Source organism: Cherax quadricarinatus, chromosome 66 (genome assembly GCF_038502225.1).
Source record: "Cherax quadricarinatus isolate ZL_2023a chromosome 66, ASM3850222v1, whole genome shotgun sequence".
Lineage (NCBI taxonomy): Eukaryota > Metazoa > Arthropoda > Malacostraca > Decapoda > Parastacidae > Cherax > Cherax quadricarinatus.
Genome location: NC_091357.1, coordinates 15600224 through 15618508, shown reverse-complemented (window position 1 = coordinate 15618508; position 18285 = coordinate 15600224). Strand labels below are relative to the sequence as shown.

The 18285-nt window shown below is 37.6% G+C and overlaps 1 protein-coding gene across 1 annotated transcript; it reads right to left on the bottom strand.

The window, feature by feature from the left end:
- Nucleotides 1-5891: 5891 nt before the first annotated feature.
- Nucleotides 5892-16514, bottom strand: Srp19 (signal recognition particle 19). The gene is made up of 5 exons (XM_053799186.2): nt 16369-16514; nt 14930-15005; nt 6911-6970; nt 6295-6410; nt 5892-6072 (listed from the first exon to the last, which is right to left on the bottom strand). The coding sequence occupies exons 1-5, from the start codon at nt 16422-16424 to the stop codon at nt 5943-5945; spliced, it is 438 nt and encodes a 145-aa protein (XP_053655161.1). The 5' UTR covers nt 16425-16514; the 3' UTR covers nt 5892-5942.
- Nucleotides 16515-18285: the final 1771 nt, after the last annotated feature.

Below are 18285 nucleotides of genomic sequence, written 5' to 3'. Positions count from 1 at the left end.
TAGGATGGCAACTGTTGGGCGTTTACTGTCCAGGGCGCTGTTACTCCATTCACCTTTTCCAACCCCCATGACTGATTTCTTTCTTCATGGAATTGAAGAAGAAATATAAATATAATTATGGCAGCCTGTACCCCTCTAATGCCTGCCATTTTCACTCTTCGCTCTTATACTCATATACAATAATATTTATTTCTCTTTTCCAGTCCCTAGTACACTTAGTATCTGCTTTAATTACACTGAATTACTAGTAAAATTTCCTCTTCAAAACCCTCTTCACTGCTCACTTTTCCCTTAACTTCACAAAACCCTTACAGTTAACCTCTTCAAAACCCTCTTCACTGCTCACTTTTCCCTTAACTTCACAACACCCTTACATTTAACCCTTTATTACACCCTCCCCTACCCACCTCACTTCACAGTCTGGCTTCACCAATTAACTTCTAACTCCTTTCCATTCTGGTAGACCAGAAAGGTTTAATCAATGGTTTTATCCTTCCAAATCCCCCTCAGTTCCATTTATCGGGGGTTGTGTCGTGTTGTTGTCTCCTGACCTGTTTTGCTGACTCAGCCATTTTTAAAACACTGAGGGGAGTAACACCACCTGACTTTCCTTGAGTTTATAGATATATTTGGCTTTTTCTGCTATGATTCTCTCACTGTACACTGGTCAGCTGAATATAGGTCAGCTACTAAAACATTAACCTTGACTATTTAACTATTCACTATTCATTTGGATTTGTACTGGGCTTTATAAGTGCTTATGTGCCTTTTTATTTTCAACTGGGGTATCATACCTACAGCACCCTTCTGAAGCACATTATATTTTGTTTAGTTTTTGTTAGTACAGAGAAGAGCTATTGTCCAAAACTGGGTGATGAAAGAAAAAGGAACAAGAGCCCCTTTGTAAATAGAAACAGAAACTAAAATTTCCCAGATAGACCAAGTGGAATCCCCTCTTCAAGCTCCAGGAAACCAAGACGTCCACACACTCACCTGAGTTCAACAACCGGCTTCCCACCAAAACCGTTAAAGAATTATCCGCAAAGCTGCAAAATGGAACTAAGCATTGGACAAAGGAAGATAAGGATAGGCGTCCCAGAAAGTACGGGGAAAATTTGTCACTGATGCTTAGACGAAAGCGAGATGTCCACAGTCAACGAAGATTTATCCTTGTTTTGGATTTATAGGGCCAGTGAAAGCTTGCTCGGTATCAAGTCCTGATTCCGAAGTCGGGTAGTGAAAGGGGAACACGTCCCTTGACTATAGAAACTAACGGGAAGTTCTTAATGTATGCTATAGATATACTATACTTTTTTTCATTGTTGGAGGATTTATATTATTATTATTATTATAATAAAAAAGAATGGAGGATTTATAGAGCACAACAGCTTACGCCGTATTGATCCCTGCTTCTCGGTTTCTGAGAAATACATACCCCTCAAGGAAGGCTCCTTGACGCTGGTGAGGGGCTCTTGATCTAGGGAATTGGATCTGTGCTCCAGTTCCCTGAATTAAGCCTGAATGCCTTCCATCCCCCCATAGGCGCTGTATAATCCTACGGGTTTAGTGCTTCCCCCTTGATTATAATAATAATAATAATGAGAAATGCATTCGATGGTCACTATTAGGTACACCCTCATTATTATAATTAAAGCTAAGTGCCAAACCCACCAGGGTCATACAGTACTGCATCTCTCTCTTGAACTGGGTAGAGCATCCCATACAGCACTGCACATCGCTCTTGTACTGGATAGAGCCCCTTTTTTTCCACTTTGTTCTCAGAAGAGTGAATTCTTCATGACGGATTCAACAAAGTGCTGGATAAAGTAAGATAAAATTTTCTTCAGATTTTTAACCCCGGAGGGTTAACCACCCAGGATAACCCAAGAAAATCAGTGCGTCATCGAGGACTGTCTAACTTATTTCCATTGGGGTCCTCAATCTTGTCCCCCAGGATGCGACCAGTTAACTAACACCCAGGTACCTATTTACTGCTAGGTGAATATGACAACAGGTGTAAGGAAACATGTCAAAATGTTTCCACCCCACTGGGAATCGAACCTGGGCCCTCCATGTATGAAGCGAGAGCTTTAGCCACCAGGCTAAAGCTTAAGAGATCCTGGTCTTGTTGATTGTGCATTTATGCTGCATATCACCTGTTCCACCACTTCCCAAAGGCTTATGATAAATTCCGACCCTAACATCTGCATGTTGCAGCAGAAATCGTGATTCATCAGTCCAGGCGATGATTTTCCAATCTTCGACTGTCCAATTTTGGTGAGACTGCCCACTGTCACCTCAGTTTCCTGTTCTTAGCAGATTAAGTGGAACCTGGTATGGTCTTCTGCTGCTATAGGTTATATCACATAGAAATAAGGAAATAAGGAAAGGATCCCAATGGAAATAAGTCACTGTCAGACTTTTTTTGGCTATCCTAGGTTCTCTACACATATGCTATGTATGATAATCTATGTAACTGTATTTGTGTATACTTGAATAAACTTACTTACCATAGTATATCAACAGGGCAAAACTAATAAGATATAATAATAATTACATTTATGGGAAAGAGCTAAACCAGCAGAGGTCATACACCAGGAGAGTTGGGAGTCAAGCAGATTCGATCCATGGTAGAAGGCAAGTCAAATTCCTATCAAGAGCCCTTCACCAGAATCAACGAACCTCCCTTGAGAGGACATTAGCAATACCTTTTCCTTTTCCAGCTCCCTTGGTAAGGGAGTTCTTCTGACAATGCCGGTTTTGTTACTGTTCATATGGCTCTGAGTGTCCAAAGCCTTTATCTGAAACTGTCTGTTATTTCGCTGGAGCTCTTTCCTTTATAGGGCAATCCCACTTAACCTTTCAATTGTCATAATGCCATAACAATGCATTTCAGTCCAAATTATAATAATCATGGGGGAAGCACTTTTTTCATAGTATGTAATTCTGAACAGATAAGGGTCATACAGCACTGATTAAAGAAAGGGTAGCTCCAATTCCTCAGATCAAGAGCCCTTCACTGGCCTTAAGGCACCTACCTAGAAAGGATGGGAAACAGCTAAACCCATAAGGATCATACAGCATCTGGGTAATAGGATCCAAGGAAAGGAAGAACAAGTGCATTTCCTTGGATCAAAGCTCACCAGCATCTGGAAACATCCCTGGATGAGATTATAATAATCATGGAAGCACTAAACCTATAGGAGTTATAGAGAGAGTGGGAGGCAATCAGATTCGATCCAAGGGAGAATAGGGTAATTTCCTTTGATAAAAAGCCTCTTGTCGGCATCAAGGCACCAAGGAAGAGGTCTAATATCTTGACTCAAAAGTTCCTCAGCAGGATCAAGGTGTGTACCTCTTCTTCAAGGAATTTCAACCTAAAGTACTACTGTACAGTACTCCACTAATAATGATTAAGTTATATTAAGAATCATCCCAAATACAGCACCCATAGTGGTTGTCAGTTTCAAAGCTGGTGTATCTTAATGGGGATGAAGGTTGAGTATTGTTGGGCTGTGTGGGAATAAAACTGCCAATTTTAATGAACAAATTTAAATGTTGGTTTATATGCTATAGCCTGAATAGTATTACTATTATATTTATGGGAAATGTTAAACTCATAAGGGGAATGGGGGTGTAAGCAAGCTTGATACAAAGGGGAGGACCCTAACCAGCATCCAGGAACCTTCCTTGAGAAGTTTTTGCTGTATTATTACATTCATGGGGCAAGTGCTAAACCCATAAGGGGTGTAGTTTCTGATCAGCTTAAAACTTTCAGCACTGATATATCCTGAATAAAGGAAGGTTTAGATTTACAGTGGACTGTTTGTACCAATTTTGTTTAAAATACAGTGGACCCCCGCATAACGATTACCTCCGAATGCGACCAATTATGTAAGTGTATTTATGTAAGTGCGTTTGTACGTGTATGTTTGGGGGTCTGAAATGGACTAATCTACTTCACAATATTTCTTATGGGAACAAATTCGGTCAGTACTGGCACCTGAACATACTTCTGGAGTGAAAAAATATCGTTAACCGGGGGTCCACTGTATACTACTTTGTTTCTGTGTAATAATTTGAAAGCCTTTTCTGAATCCCTACATTTCATGTAGCTAACCATTTCATGTAGCTAACCACAAGAAAGATTCAAATTAGTTTTAGGCTGTATAGGTACAAAATTTGCCAATTTATAACAATTATGACTGTCATCAAACTTTTAATGAGTTGGTGTATTTTCTTAAAAGGTTCAGCTGGGTTTAACTGCAAATGACATGGAGAGCATATAAGTCTGTAGGGGAAGGAAGGCGGGGTAGGGGTCGTCCTCGAAAAGGTTGGAGCGAGGGAGTAAAGGAGGTTTTGTGGGCGAGGGGCTTGGACTTCCAGCAAGCATGCGTGAGCACGTTAGATAGGAGTGAATGGAGACGAATGGTGTTTGGGACCTGACGAGCTGTTGGAGTGAGAGCAGGGTAATATTTAGTGAAGGATTCAGGGAAACCAGCTGTTTTTATATAGCTGGACTTGAGTACTGGAAATGGGAAGTACAATGCCTGCACTTTAAAGGAGGGGTTTGGGATATTGGCAGTTTGGAGGGATATGTCATATATCTTTATATATGCTTCTAAACTGTTGTATCTGGGTGCCTCTGCAAGCACAGTACTCACCTAGTTGAAGTTGCAGGGGTCGAGTCCAAGCTAATGGCCCAGATTATGAGTGAAAGTGTAGAATGATGCTGAAAGTATTTTCTTTTTGGGGATTTCTTTCTTTTTTGAGTCACCCTGCCTCAGTGGGAGACGACTGACTTGTTAAAAAAAAAAAAAAAAAAAAGTTTAAATTGAGGAAACCCATAGTGTAAAAAGACACTACATTTTGATCTTCTGAATTCTTCAGCAGCAAGAATGCTGCTTCTTATTGGATTCAAGCCTTCAATACTTGGGCATCTTACCTGAAGAGACATTTGGATTTGTACTGGGCTTTATAAGTGCTTATGTGCCTTTTTATTTTCAACTGGGGTATCATACCTACAGAACCCTTCTGAAGCACATTATATTTTGTTTAGTTTTTGTTAGCCATTTAAGACTGCATATTATATTCATGAAGTGCTAACCATCTTACCTCTACAATGAATTCAGAAAATTGAGTCATTTAATTATACCATTTAAAATGATGTATGACAAAAACATGTAAATTCTCACATTTCAAATTACTATATTTATGGAAAGGAGAGATACATTCATTATGGAAAGAAAGATACAGGACAAGGGAAGAGATTGAGGCCTATATTTGAGAAAACTGCCTCTACCAAGAAAAGACTAAACTTAAACTGAGACCATAGAGTTAGAGGATGTTTAACCTACTGTACTTTGGTGTACTTCTGATTATTATTATTTTGGTGTCCAGAAAAAGGATACCCTTCCCTCTTTCTCCCATTCCTGAAACACATTAAAAATTTGTCCTTAAATCATACATTGGGCTTTACTACAAAATTACTATATAAGTTTTTTTTTAACAATGAAGAATAAAATCAATAAATACCATGGCTGGAACCATTAACTGTCCCACAAATTGGAAATGAAACAAGATGACACTTCATTCCATCCTAGACTATTATTAAGTCAGGAGTGCTTAAAAGCTTCATTCAAGTGGCAATCTCAAATTACAAGACAGAAACCAGTGTGGTACAAAAAAATTGAAACCCCATTAGATTATTATAATCCCAAAAAAGCATATAGGAAACTCATAAAGCACCCTGCTTCAGTGGGTATGTACTATGTAGAACTACTGTTAATATGTTACAATGCTAGTTATTCAAAAATCCTTGTATGTGAATGCAACAGAATATTAATAAAACTGCAAGCTCTACACAGCAACAGGAACCTTTAAACAATGAAAATTGCATACATTTTATTCTTTACTGGTTCCATAATATTCAAAACACTGGATTACTTTTTTTTCTTTCCCTTGCCCTGCTTTCCTTGTTGCTGCTGAGAATCCTGGTTATGTTTAGGGTTTGTTCTTGTTTTCAGTTGGGGAATCTTCTCTGCAGTGAAGAACATGACATCCTCACGAGATCTGAAATATAAAATATTTGATGTAACAAAATAAAAAGCTGAAAATACAGTATTAAACTTCATTAGTGAATGTGGTAATCTATGCTTTGTGTTAGTTGAGTATTTTACTGTATAACCATATTCCTATCTCCACTCCCATTTAAAAATTGAACTGGCTCAATAATATCTTTTTAAGTTTAAGCTATTAGGCCATAATAAAATTAGTATGAAAATTAAACAGTACCTGAATCTGGGATTTATAGGTTCTCCGGTCTGATTCTTCAGTTGAACACGCACTCTGCCCCAATATATAGGTTCTTTGCTCTTTTCACGGCAGTAAATCTTGCGTTCACCCAGTACCTAAAAACAAAGATGAACAGGTTTGCTCAATTGTTCAAGTTTAGTGGGTGTACATAGTACATTTATGAATATATAATTAAATATTTCATGCAACATAAATTTTTTTTTCCCAATGACCAGTGCCCACCAAGGTATTTAAATTGTATATTTTTAAAATTGAATTAGAAATGTAGGATATTATAACCTCAGTTCAAAAAGGTACACGGTACTTTGTAGTTTTTTTTTTTTTTTTTTTTTTTTAGCATTCTGCATTGGGTAGCAAATAAAAAACTGGTACATCAAGTTTCTGCACTAGATATGTACTGGCAGTGAAATTTATATATCTTTTTTTTTTCTACTTGCCAAAATAATCTAAACATGTAAGAATTACAACTAAGCTTTAAAATTCTGAACACACTACATTCCCAGAAAAAATATAAAAAATTCATTACAATAAATAGAAATTTAATTTTTAATTACTCAAACCCAGTTTACTACTTTAAGGAGTGAATATAGCTTACCTGAAGGCCTGATGTAGAGAGCACATCTAGCATCTCCTTGCATGTGGGTGCTGATACTGCCTATAAAAGCAATGATGTACTGTACAGTAATACATTTACAGTCAGTTTTGTACAAAAACTTTTTCTTGCCACCTACAGTGTCATAAATACTGTATGCACATGCACACACAAATCACAGAAAATGAGACTTCACCATACCCTATTGTTTTAAACATATAATACAGGAATAAGTAAGTGTTCCATGCCACAAAACTGATGTTGAATAAGTTTCCAAGTATTCTCTATCAGATCTAAGTCCAGTGAATTTCCAGGCCAGTCATTAAAGTATTAAAAAATCACAATTCAGTCAATTCTTTATGACTTTGGCAGTATGGAAAAGGTAACTATTTTTCATACAAAAGTTGCCCTAGCACTTCTTGAATTCATCAGGCAAATAGTCTGCTGAAGGTATACTCATGGACATGCATATATTTATGATGCCTAATGTATAATAAACATGTATTATTATATTGTATTATTATATATTATGACAGTGGAACCCCGGTTTTCGTGTTTAATCCATTCCAGAAGGTTAGACGAAAACCAATTTGTATGAAAACTGAAGTAATATTTCCCACAAGAAATAGTGTAAACCCAATTAATCCATTCCAGACACCCAAAAATATTAACAAAAAATACATTTTATAGAGAATAACTATAGTTTTACATACAGAAAACAATGAGAAATATAAATGACTAATGAAATTGATAAATGAACATTTAACATCACTTTTACCTTTACTGAAGACTCTTGTTGGTGTATGGAAGATGGCAAGGAGGGGAGAGGGAGGAGAGGTTATTGTTTGGAAGGGGAATCCCCCTCAGGTATCAAAGCCCTATCTGGGGTTACTTCCCTTCTTTGTCTTTTACTGGCACTAGCACCAGCTTGAGAGCCACTGGACCCCTGTCGCACAAAAAATCTGTCCAGAGAGGCCTGTTTCTGGCATCTCTTTAAGATTTGCCTAAAATGGGACACGGCATTGTCATTGAACATGTTGCTGACATGGCTTGCAACAGCTTTGTTAGGGTGATATTTCTCCACAAAACTTTGCACCTCACTCCACTTTGAACAAATGTCCTTAATCACTGAAGGAGGACATTCTCCCCTCTCTCTTCCTCAGAGGCAATTTCCTCAGCTAAGGTCTGTTGCTGTTCCAGATAAAGGTCTTGCAGTTCTTCACTGGTTAGCTCTTCCCTGTGGTCATCCACCAACTCTTCCACATCCTGGCCACTCACTTCCAACCCCATGGACTTCCCCAAAGACAATACATTCCACAACAGGCGTAGGGTCGTCAGGATCAGTCTCAAACCCTTCAAAATCCTTCTGGCCCCATGATGGCTTATTTAGCAGTCACAAGCACAAAAACAATGGATTATTATGAAATGCTTCGAATGAACACAGAGTAATGTTCACTGAACGAGTAACAAAGGCAGACTGAGTCACGAACATATGAGCAGCCATGTCCCGCGGGCAGGCGGACGCATCTGGTACGGACAATTTCCGAGCACATGTACGAAAATGGGGAAAATTTCACCAAAAAGTCGTTGAAAACTGAATTGTATGGGGTTCCGCTGTATATTATATACGAATATAGCAAAAAACATAATTTATTCTTTTTAACCCTTTGAGGGTTTCGGCTGTACTAGTACAGCTTACGACCCAGGGTTTTTGACGTACAGTGGACCCCCGGTTAACGATTTTAATCCGTGCAAGAGGGGTAATTGTTATGCGAAATAATCGTTATGTGAATGAATTTTCCCCATAAGAAATAATGGAAATAAAATTAATCCGTGCAAGACACCCAAAAGTATGAAAAAAAATTTTTTTTACCACATGAAATGTTAATTTTAATACACACAAACTGAAAAAGGCATGCACACTTACATGACACTTACTTTTATTGAAGATCTGGTGATGATTGATGGGATGGGAGGAGGGGAGAGCATTATCTTCTTACTGTTTAGAAGGGGAATCCCCTTCCATTAGGACTTGAGGTAGCAAGTCCTTTTCTGGGGTTACTTCCCTTCTTCTTTTAATGCCACTAGGGCCAGCTTCAGAGTCACTGGACTTCTTTCGCACAAGATACCTGTCCATAGTGGCCTGTACCTCTCGTTCCTTTATGACTTGCCTAAAGTGTTTCACAACATTGTCAGTGTAATAATCACCAGCACGGCTTGCAATAGCTGTGTGAGGGTGATTTTCATCCATGAAGGTTTGCACTTCAAGCCACTTTGCACAGATTTCCTTTATCTTTGTAGTAGGCAACTTCTTCAATTTCTCTCTCCCCTCCTCTGAACCAGTTTCCCCAGGTCTGGCCTCTTGCTCTTGAAGTTGATCTATCAGCTCATCAGTGGTTAGTTCTTCATTGTCCTCCTCCACCAACTCTTCCACATCCTCCCCACTAACCTCCAACCCCAAGGACTTTCCCAATGCCACAATGGATTCCTCAACTGGCATAGGATTCCCAGGGTTAGCCTCAAACCCTTCAAAATCCCTTTTGTCTACACATTCTGGCCACAGTTTCTTCCAAGCAGAGTTCAAGGTCCTCTTAGTCACTTCCTCCCAAGCCTTACCTATAAGGTTTACACAATTGAGGATATTAAAGTGATCTCTCCAAAACTCTCTTAGAGTCAGTTGAGTTTCTGAGGTCATTACAAAGCACCTTTCAAACAGAGCTTTTGTGTACAGTTTCTTGAAGTTGGAAATAACCTGCTGGTCCATGGGCTGCAGGAGAGGAGTGGTATTAGGAGGCAAAAACTTCACCTTAATGAAGCTCATGTCCCCATAAAGTCGCTCTGCCACGTCTGTAGGATGACCAGGGGCATTGTCTAACACCAGGAGGCACTTAAGTTCTAATTTCTTTTCAGTTAGGTAATCTTTCACATTGGGGGCAAATGCATGGTGTAACCAGTTATAGAAAAATTCCCTAGTGACCCATGCCTTACTGTTTGCCCTCCACAGCACACACAAATTATCCTTGAGGACATTCTTTTGCCTGAACGCTCTGGGAGTTTCAGAGTGATACACTAATAAAGGCTTCACTTTGCAATCACCAGTAGCATTGGCACACATGAGAAGAGTAAGCCTGTCTTTCATAGGCTTATGTCCTGGGAGTGCCTTTTCCTCCTGAGTAATGTAGGTCCTGCTTGGCATTTTCTTCCAGAACAGGCCTGTTTCATCACAATTAAACACTTGTTCAGGTTTCAGTCCTTCAGTTTCTATGTACTCCTTGAATTCCTGCACATATTTTTCAGCCGCTTTGTGGTCCGAACTGGCAGCCTCACCATGCCTTATCACACTATGGATGCCACTACGCTTCTTAAATCTCTCAAACCAACCTTTGCTGGCCTTAAATTCTCTCACATCATCACTAGTTGCAGGCATTTTTTTAATTAAATCCTCATGCAACTTCCTAGCCTTTTCACATATGATCGCTTGAGAGACGCTATCTCCTGCTAGCTGTTTTTCATTTATCCACACCAATAAGAGTCTCTCAACATCTTCCATCACTTGCGATCTTTGTTTCGAAAACACAGTTAAACCTTTGGCAAGAACAGCTTCCTTGATTGTCTTTTTGGTGCCCACAATAGTAGCGATGGTTGATTGGGGTTTCTTGTACAACTTGACTAGGTCGGCGATACGCACTCCACTTTCATACTTATCCATGATCTCTTTCTTCATTTCAATGGGAATTCTCACCCTTATTGGTGTAGGGTTGGCACTAGAAGCTTTCTTGGGGCCCATGGTCACTTATTTTCCAGAAACAGCACCGAAAACACTGTAATAATACGAAATATTCCGAGTGTATGCTTGGATGTTACCGCGGAGGCTGGCTGGTAAACAATGGCACGGGCGGCACATGTGAGGCTGGCTGAGGGCGCACATTGGACGCGTCTCGGACGAAAATCGGTGAGCGGGTTTTTAATCGGTATGCGCGGCAAAAATTTTGCGATTAAAGTAAGCGGTATGCGAAATAATCGCTATGTGATGCCATCGTTATGCGGGGGTCCACTGTACTAGTACACCTAAATTCGAGCGCCCTCAAATCTAGTGGGAGAAAGCTGGTAGGCCTACATATGAAAGAATGGGTCTTTGTGGTCAGTGTGCACAGTATAAAAAAAATCCTGCAGCACACAGTGCATAACGAGAAAAAAAAAACTTCGACCGTTTTTTTGAATAAAGCAGCGACTTTGCACTGTATTTTCGTATGGTATTTATTGTTGTATTCTAGATTTCTTGGTCTCATTTTATAGAATGGAAGACATATTACAGAAATTGAGATGATTTTGACTGGTTTTACAATGAAAAGTACCTTGAAATTGAGCTCAAAGTAGCAGAAATGTTCGATTTTTACCAAAGTTCAAAAGTAAACAAATCATGCCACGCATCCAATACACGTCAACTGGTGAGTCTAATATTCTTTCGCAAGTGCGCTGATATTATTTATACCTTTTTTACACTAATGCAGTAGTCTGCATAACAGTAAATCTTCTATTTTTTGTGAGAATAAAAATTCAAAGTGGAAAGCAAAAGAATGTAAGAGGGGCCTTGAGACGTGAATTAATGAACAGAGGAAATGTCATTTTAGTGCCAGGAATGTCTTTCTTGTTTATTCTAGACCCTATTCGGAAATTGGCATCTTTTGAAATTTGTGTGAAATTGGCAAAATTGCTAAATTCTGACCAATGTACTGGATAGTTGAAATCGGTAAATGGGTGGTTTCTTGCACTCATTCGATAGAAAAAATGGAGTTCTAGCGAAATATTCATGTTTTTTGTCGACTAGTACAGTGGAATTGACCGAAAATGGGGCTCAAAGTAGTCAAAATCGCTGATGCATAAACATTGCCGAGACCGCTAACTTCGCGAGAGCAAAATTCCCTAAGTTTTCCATCAAAATTCATACTTTTGGTGTCATTATGATCGGGAAAAGATTCTCTATCTTTTCATAAGAATTTTTTTTTTTTTAAATTTGGCCGACCCTGAGAACGAGTCTCGGAGAGGGCCTGTCGACCCTCAAAGGGTTAAATCTGCAGTGAATTAGTGAAGGTACTACTAAGGTAGGTATTTAGAAATATAATTCCTAATTAAAATGGTGGCATATGTTTTTCCTACTTGCACTTTACCTAGAACACAACTCGACCAAATTCATAAAAAAAAAAAAAAAAAAATAAACTAGTGCTTTACATGTTTCCAAAATTATGATCTAGATAGATGATGCTTGTTTACAATGTTTACAACTAATCCACAAATGGGAGATAAATCTTTAGTTGATGTTTGAGTCCATCCCAGATAATTATCAATTCACAACTGAGAGAGAAAAGGTGAATAAGATTAGGTGAAGTGTTATTAGACAATTAAGGTAAGGTGAGGATATGCAGCATGTAACTTGTCCTCTTAAGTCACAGCACTGGTTTCTTGCTATATTACTATTTTACAAATTTACAGGCCTCCTTATTAGGGGGTTTCAGTTAACCAACATTTTTAGCGATGACTATCCCACAAATAGATTCAATTGCTTACAGGTTTCTGGCAGTGCCCAATTTTCTCAGGCTTGATACATTATCTCTACACCGAAAATTAAATATACAAGATTTAATTTAAATTGTACTTAATGGGTTTCCCATGCCCAAGTATTTTAATTTTCTGGTCATTGCTTATTATAAATGTCAATGCTAAACAAAATAGCATGATACACTACGGAAATGTGATTTCTGAAATATAAAATAAGCCAAAATCTGAAACAAAATTATGGAGACAATTTTGTATTACAGCCTCTCCTCACTTAACCCTTTGAGGGTCGCCAGGCCCTCTCAGAGACTTGTTCTCAGGGTTGCCAAAATTTAAAAAAAAAAAAAAATTATTTTTTCTTATGAAAAGATAGAGAATCTTTTCCCAATCATAATGACACCAAAAGTATGAAATTTGATGAAAAACTTACGGAATTATGCTCTCGCGAAGTTAGCGGTCTCGACGATGTTTACTCATCGGCAATTTTGCCCACTTTGAGCCCTATTTTCAGCCAATTCCAGTTACTAGTTGACAAAAATCATAACTATTTCGCTAGAACTCCGTTTTTTCTATCGATTGAGTACAAGAAACCACCCATTTGCCAATTTCAACTATCCAATAAAGCGGTCAGAATTTAGCAATTTTGCCAATTTCACACAAATTTCAAAAGATGCCAATTTCCAAATAGGGTCCAGAATAAACAAGAAAGACATTCCTGGCACTAAAATAACATTTCCTCTGTTCATTAGTCACATCCCCATGCCCCTCTTACATTTCTTTTGCTTTCCACTTTGAATTTTTACTCTCACAAAAAATAGAAAATTTACTGTTATGCAGACTACTGTATTAGTGTAGAAATGGTATAAATAATATCAGTGCACTTATGAAAGAATATTAGATTCACCAGTTGACGTGTATTGGACGCGTGGCATGATTTGTTTACTTTTGAACTTTGGCAAAAATCGAACATTTCTGCTACTTTGAGCTCAATTTCAAGGTACTTTTCATTGTGAAACCAATCAAAATCATCTCAATTTCTGTAATATGTCTTCCATTCTATAAAATAAGACCAGGAAAACTAGAATACAACCATAAATACCATACAAAAATACAGTGTAAAATCGCTGTTTTAAACCAAAAACAAGGTCAAAGTTTTTTTTTTCTCATTATGCACTGTGTGCTGCAGGATTTTTTTTTATACTGCACACACTGACCACACAGACCTATTCTTTCATATGTAGGCCTACCAGCTTTCTCTTGCTAGATTTGAGGGCATTAGAATTTATGCGTACTAGTACGTCAAAAACCCTGGCGCGTAAGCCGTACTAGTACGGGCAAAACCCCGAAAGGGTTAATGATGGAGTTCTGTTCCTAAGACCACGTCGGTAAACGAATTCGTCGCTAAGTGAGGAGCATACTATAATGGTAGTGTGTCTGTGTCAACCATCTTTGATAATGTTTTAATGTCACCTTTGCACCATTTATGACATTTTGGTATACAGTGGTACCTCAGAATACGAACAGCTCAAAACTCGAACAATTATGTAAGTGTATTTATGTAAGTTCTTTTGTAAGTGTATTTTTAGGGGTCTGAAACGAACAGCCTTCTGAAACGAAATAAATTCGTATCCCAAGGTACCACTGTATTTTTAAATGTGTTTATACAGCAGTATACTATAGTATATTGTAATAAACAGAAGAGGAAATCAGCTCTAATATACATTATTTAGGCATGCATACTTGTCAGAGAGCCTGTCGTAAATCCGAGTCGTTGGTAAATGAGTACGTCGCTAAATGAGGAAGGCTGTACTCATATTCTTATTTCTGTGGAATCTCTGATAACATAACCCATGCAAATTTTTTCGAACAGCTGTATATGATTTCATGTATTATTACATTCTTGGGAGGAGCGTTAAACCCATATCAGTCATATAATGCATGGGAAAACTGAAAGGCAATTAGGCTCAATCCAAGGAAAGGATCAAGAGCTCCTTACCAGCATCAAGGTACCTCCTTTAAAGGACATAATTTCATGTAATGACTTCCCCATTTTTAAAATCTGTCATCAAGTAAAGAGGATGTTTATGCAGTAATCTCTCTCTCTTATTTATAATATGTGTAAGGGGTATTTGAATTTTAGGCAGTTCCACATTTTATAAATCACACACCTCCTTTTATTCAACAAAAAAATAAATAAATAAAAATTAGACTAAATTTAAACCAATTTTTTTTTTTACTATTAAGAAAGTCCCAATTTAAAAAAAATGACTCATTTGTAAAATTCCAAATTAAAATTTTTCCAAAATTACATTTTATTTTTCATTCCTATTAAGAACATTTTTTATTTGTAAATATTCAAAATAAAAATATATTTTCTGAATTAGGAAAAGTTTTGAGGACTAGGCAAAATTAAGATATATTACTGTTACATTAAGAAGGTACTGTACACTCAGAGTGACTATTTCTCACCTTCTCCTTAGGAATTCTTCGACCTTCAGCACGGGATTTGTCTTTGTTAATATATGCAGGATACAAACAGATCCATCTGTGAAATTAATGAAAATTTGCTTCAGTAGGATTTAGTGGACACCATATTCCAGTGTTATGAGCACATAGCTTAAGCCCCATAGGCTGTACTTCCTCTAATACGGGAGAGAAATATCAGCCAAAAAAATATCTACAAGTAAAGTTTTTAAATTCAATTATGAAGTGTGATAAAATAACATTAAGTCTAAGTTTTCTGTAAATTTTCATGATGCAGCACTGCATCACAGTAGTGTACATTAGTTAAACTACAGCTGTTTTATCTCCTCCTCCCTAAGTGTTTTAGGCATTTCACACAAAATTTATAATTTTATTACAATGATTTCAAGGCCACACAGATGTTATTGGCAGACACAAATACAGGTAGTACATTATGTACAGTTGATTAAATCAGGATAAGCAAATGAAGTCAGTGTGGCAATACAATTGTAGAATATGCTGACAGTATGCATTGAGACATGAGGGTTAGGGCATTTTATTAATAAAGATGTTTTGAGAAGTTTTAGATAATACTGTGAATTCTAAACACAATTTACTGCAACGGTCTCCTACTTTATTAAGTTTTGTCTCTTGGAAATTCATCAGGTGGTTCAGTATAAAAAGCATACATTACTAATACTGTCCTTCTAGTATACATATACATTTGCTTTGACTCTAGTGTCTAGGTCCCTCATAATTTCTCCTATATAAAAGCCTTGGTCTAACTTCCACATGCTACTGCTAATTATCCAACAATTAGCTCAATTTGTAGTAGTCTCAGCTTGCACACTGACTGGGTTTCATCCCTGAATGAGTGGAAATGAGCATGTTTCCTTAAACCTGGTGTCCCTGTTCACTCGGCAGTATGTAGATAACCTGGGTGTTAGTCGACTGTGGGGGACAAGATTGAGGACCCCAGTGGAAAAAATGACAATCCTCGATGATGCACTGACTTTCTTGGGTTATCTTGAATGGTTAATCCTACGAGTTAAAAATCCCAACAAATCTTAATATTAAGTGTTAAGGAACTATGGTGGGTTGCATCCTGGGCGAGAAAATTTAGGTGACCCCGGTGGAAATAAGACCGACAATCCCCGATGACGCACTTATTTTACTGGGTTACTAAATGTCCGAGTTATTGACCTGAACAAAATCTTAAGTTTATTTATGCAAAGGTACACATTAGTACAATTATTATACATAATGTAAATTACCTAGGATAACCCCAAAAAAGTCAGACTGTGAAGTATGACTTTTTTCCATTACATACATTTTGATTACCTTTGTCATTACTTATGAGTATATGTAAGTAGACTTATATAAAAGTATATCATTAAAACTCTGATAGGTTCCCCCAACCCAGGTTTTATCCATAATATTCGCACCTGTCAAAACCATCTGGTAGTTTTGTCATGGGTCGAGCCGTCGCCGCCGCCGCCATGATGTTTGTTTACCTCTTACAACGTTCACACCTTAATATATCTCCATGGGTTTTGACTTATTTCCTGGTGTACATAGCTTCTATATATTGTTAATTATAAAATAATGCCCTGGCTAATATTGAGCTTATGGGCTTCTATTTAGTATTAGTATTTTTTAAATAATAATAATAATAATAATCTGCATGTACAAGGCAAATAATAATAATAATAATAATAATAATAATAATAATAATAATAATAATAATAATAATAATAACACTAATAATAATAATAATAACAATAATAATAATCATAACAATAAATATTATTATTACAGTGCCTGCACTCTGAAGGAGGAGTGTTAATGTTGCAGTTTAAAAACTTTGGTTTTCATTGTTATTTAGACCCACCCCTATAAATAACAATAAAAACCAATGTAAATACTATAATGATCCACAGCTACGCAATCTAACATGCAGCTAGGAGGATTGGTAAAGCATACCGTGAATGTAGAACCCCAGACCTGCTCAGAACGTTCCAAGCTGCACTAACAAATGCAAGGAATAGAAAGGAAGAACTTAGGCAACAGGAATGGGAAGTTTGTTAGTGGATTAAATAGGTCCACCCCTTTGAGTTTGGCTTGGAAAGGTATAAATAAAATAACCAGGAAAAAGACTGGCAATGTTGCTCATCCCTTTCCTCTTGAAAAAGCAAATGACCTCATAAATGACTGGTCCAAAACATCCAGGCATGAAAACCTTCCATCTCATATTAGAAAAAATTTAGAGAGTACTTCTAGAGAAATGTTGAAACTGATTAATTTTATGAGCCAAAATATTGATGAGAGTGATTGCCTCTTTACCGAGTATGAATTAGATAATGCATTAACCAAAGGTCGATCAACTGCTCCTGGAGAGGATTGTATAACCTATGATATTCTCAGAACTCTAAGGCACGTGCCTGATAACCCTTTGTTGGCACTGTATAATCTCAGTTACATTGAGGGCGTTCTTCCTACTTCCTGGACCAATAGTCTCATTGTGCCTATCCCTAAGCCCCAACAGCCTGATACATTTAGGCCGATCTCCTTAACTAGTTGTCTTTGTAAAACTTTTGAAAAAATGATACTTAACAGACTGTACTACAGAATCAGACACCAAGTTTCCCCCTACCTCTGTGGGTTCATGAAAGGTAAAAGTGTGCAGAACTTTATTTCCACCTTTCTCACTGCACACACCTCTACTAGTTTTACCACTTTTCTTGATCTAAAATCTGCATTTGATATTGCGAACAGAACCGTTATACTACATGAACTAGCCAAAATGAATATTGGTGGTAGCTTACTCTGCTGGATAATAGGATACCTGTCAAATAGAGTATCCTCTGTCCTTTACCAAGGGTTCAGAAGTGATTCTAAAGAAATGTCTTTAGGTACACCGCAGGGAGGAGTTCTTAGTCCCATGCTATTTAATATTCTGATTAATGCTCTCCTAAATGCTCTACCTGCCTCACCTAAACATATAGCTATAAGCTATGCTGATGATATGATCCATACAACAGGGCATAAGAAGATGAATACCATTCTTAATGAAGTTCAAGCAATTTGTAATCGACTAGGCCTCGTAATATCTTCCTCTAAAACAAAGATATTAACAAGCAAACGACATCCCCCACCCATCTATTTGCAGGGTGAAATCATTAGCTACGTTAAAACTTACAGATATCTTGGTGTAGATGTACCCTTTAACAATTCCACTATACCACAACTAAACAAGAAATGCAAAGCTAGGCTAAATGCTCTCAAAGCTGTTGCTGGCTACAATCCCAACTATGGTGCTAATGTGAGAATCGGGAGAATGATGGTCCTTAATTGATTATGCT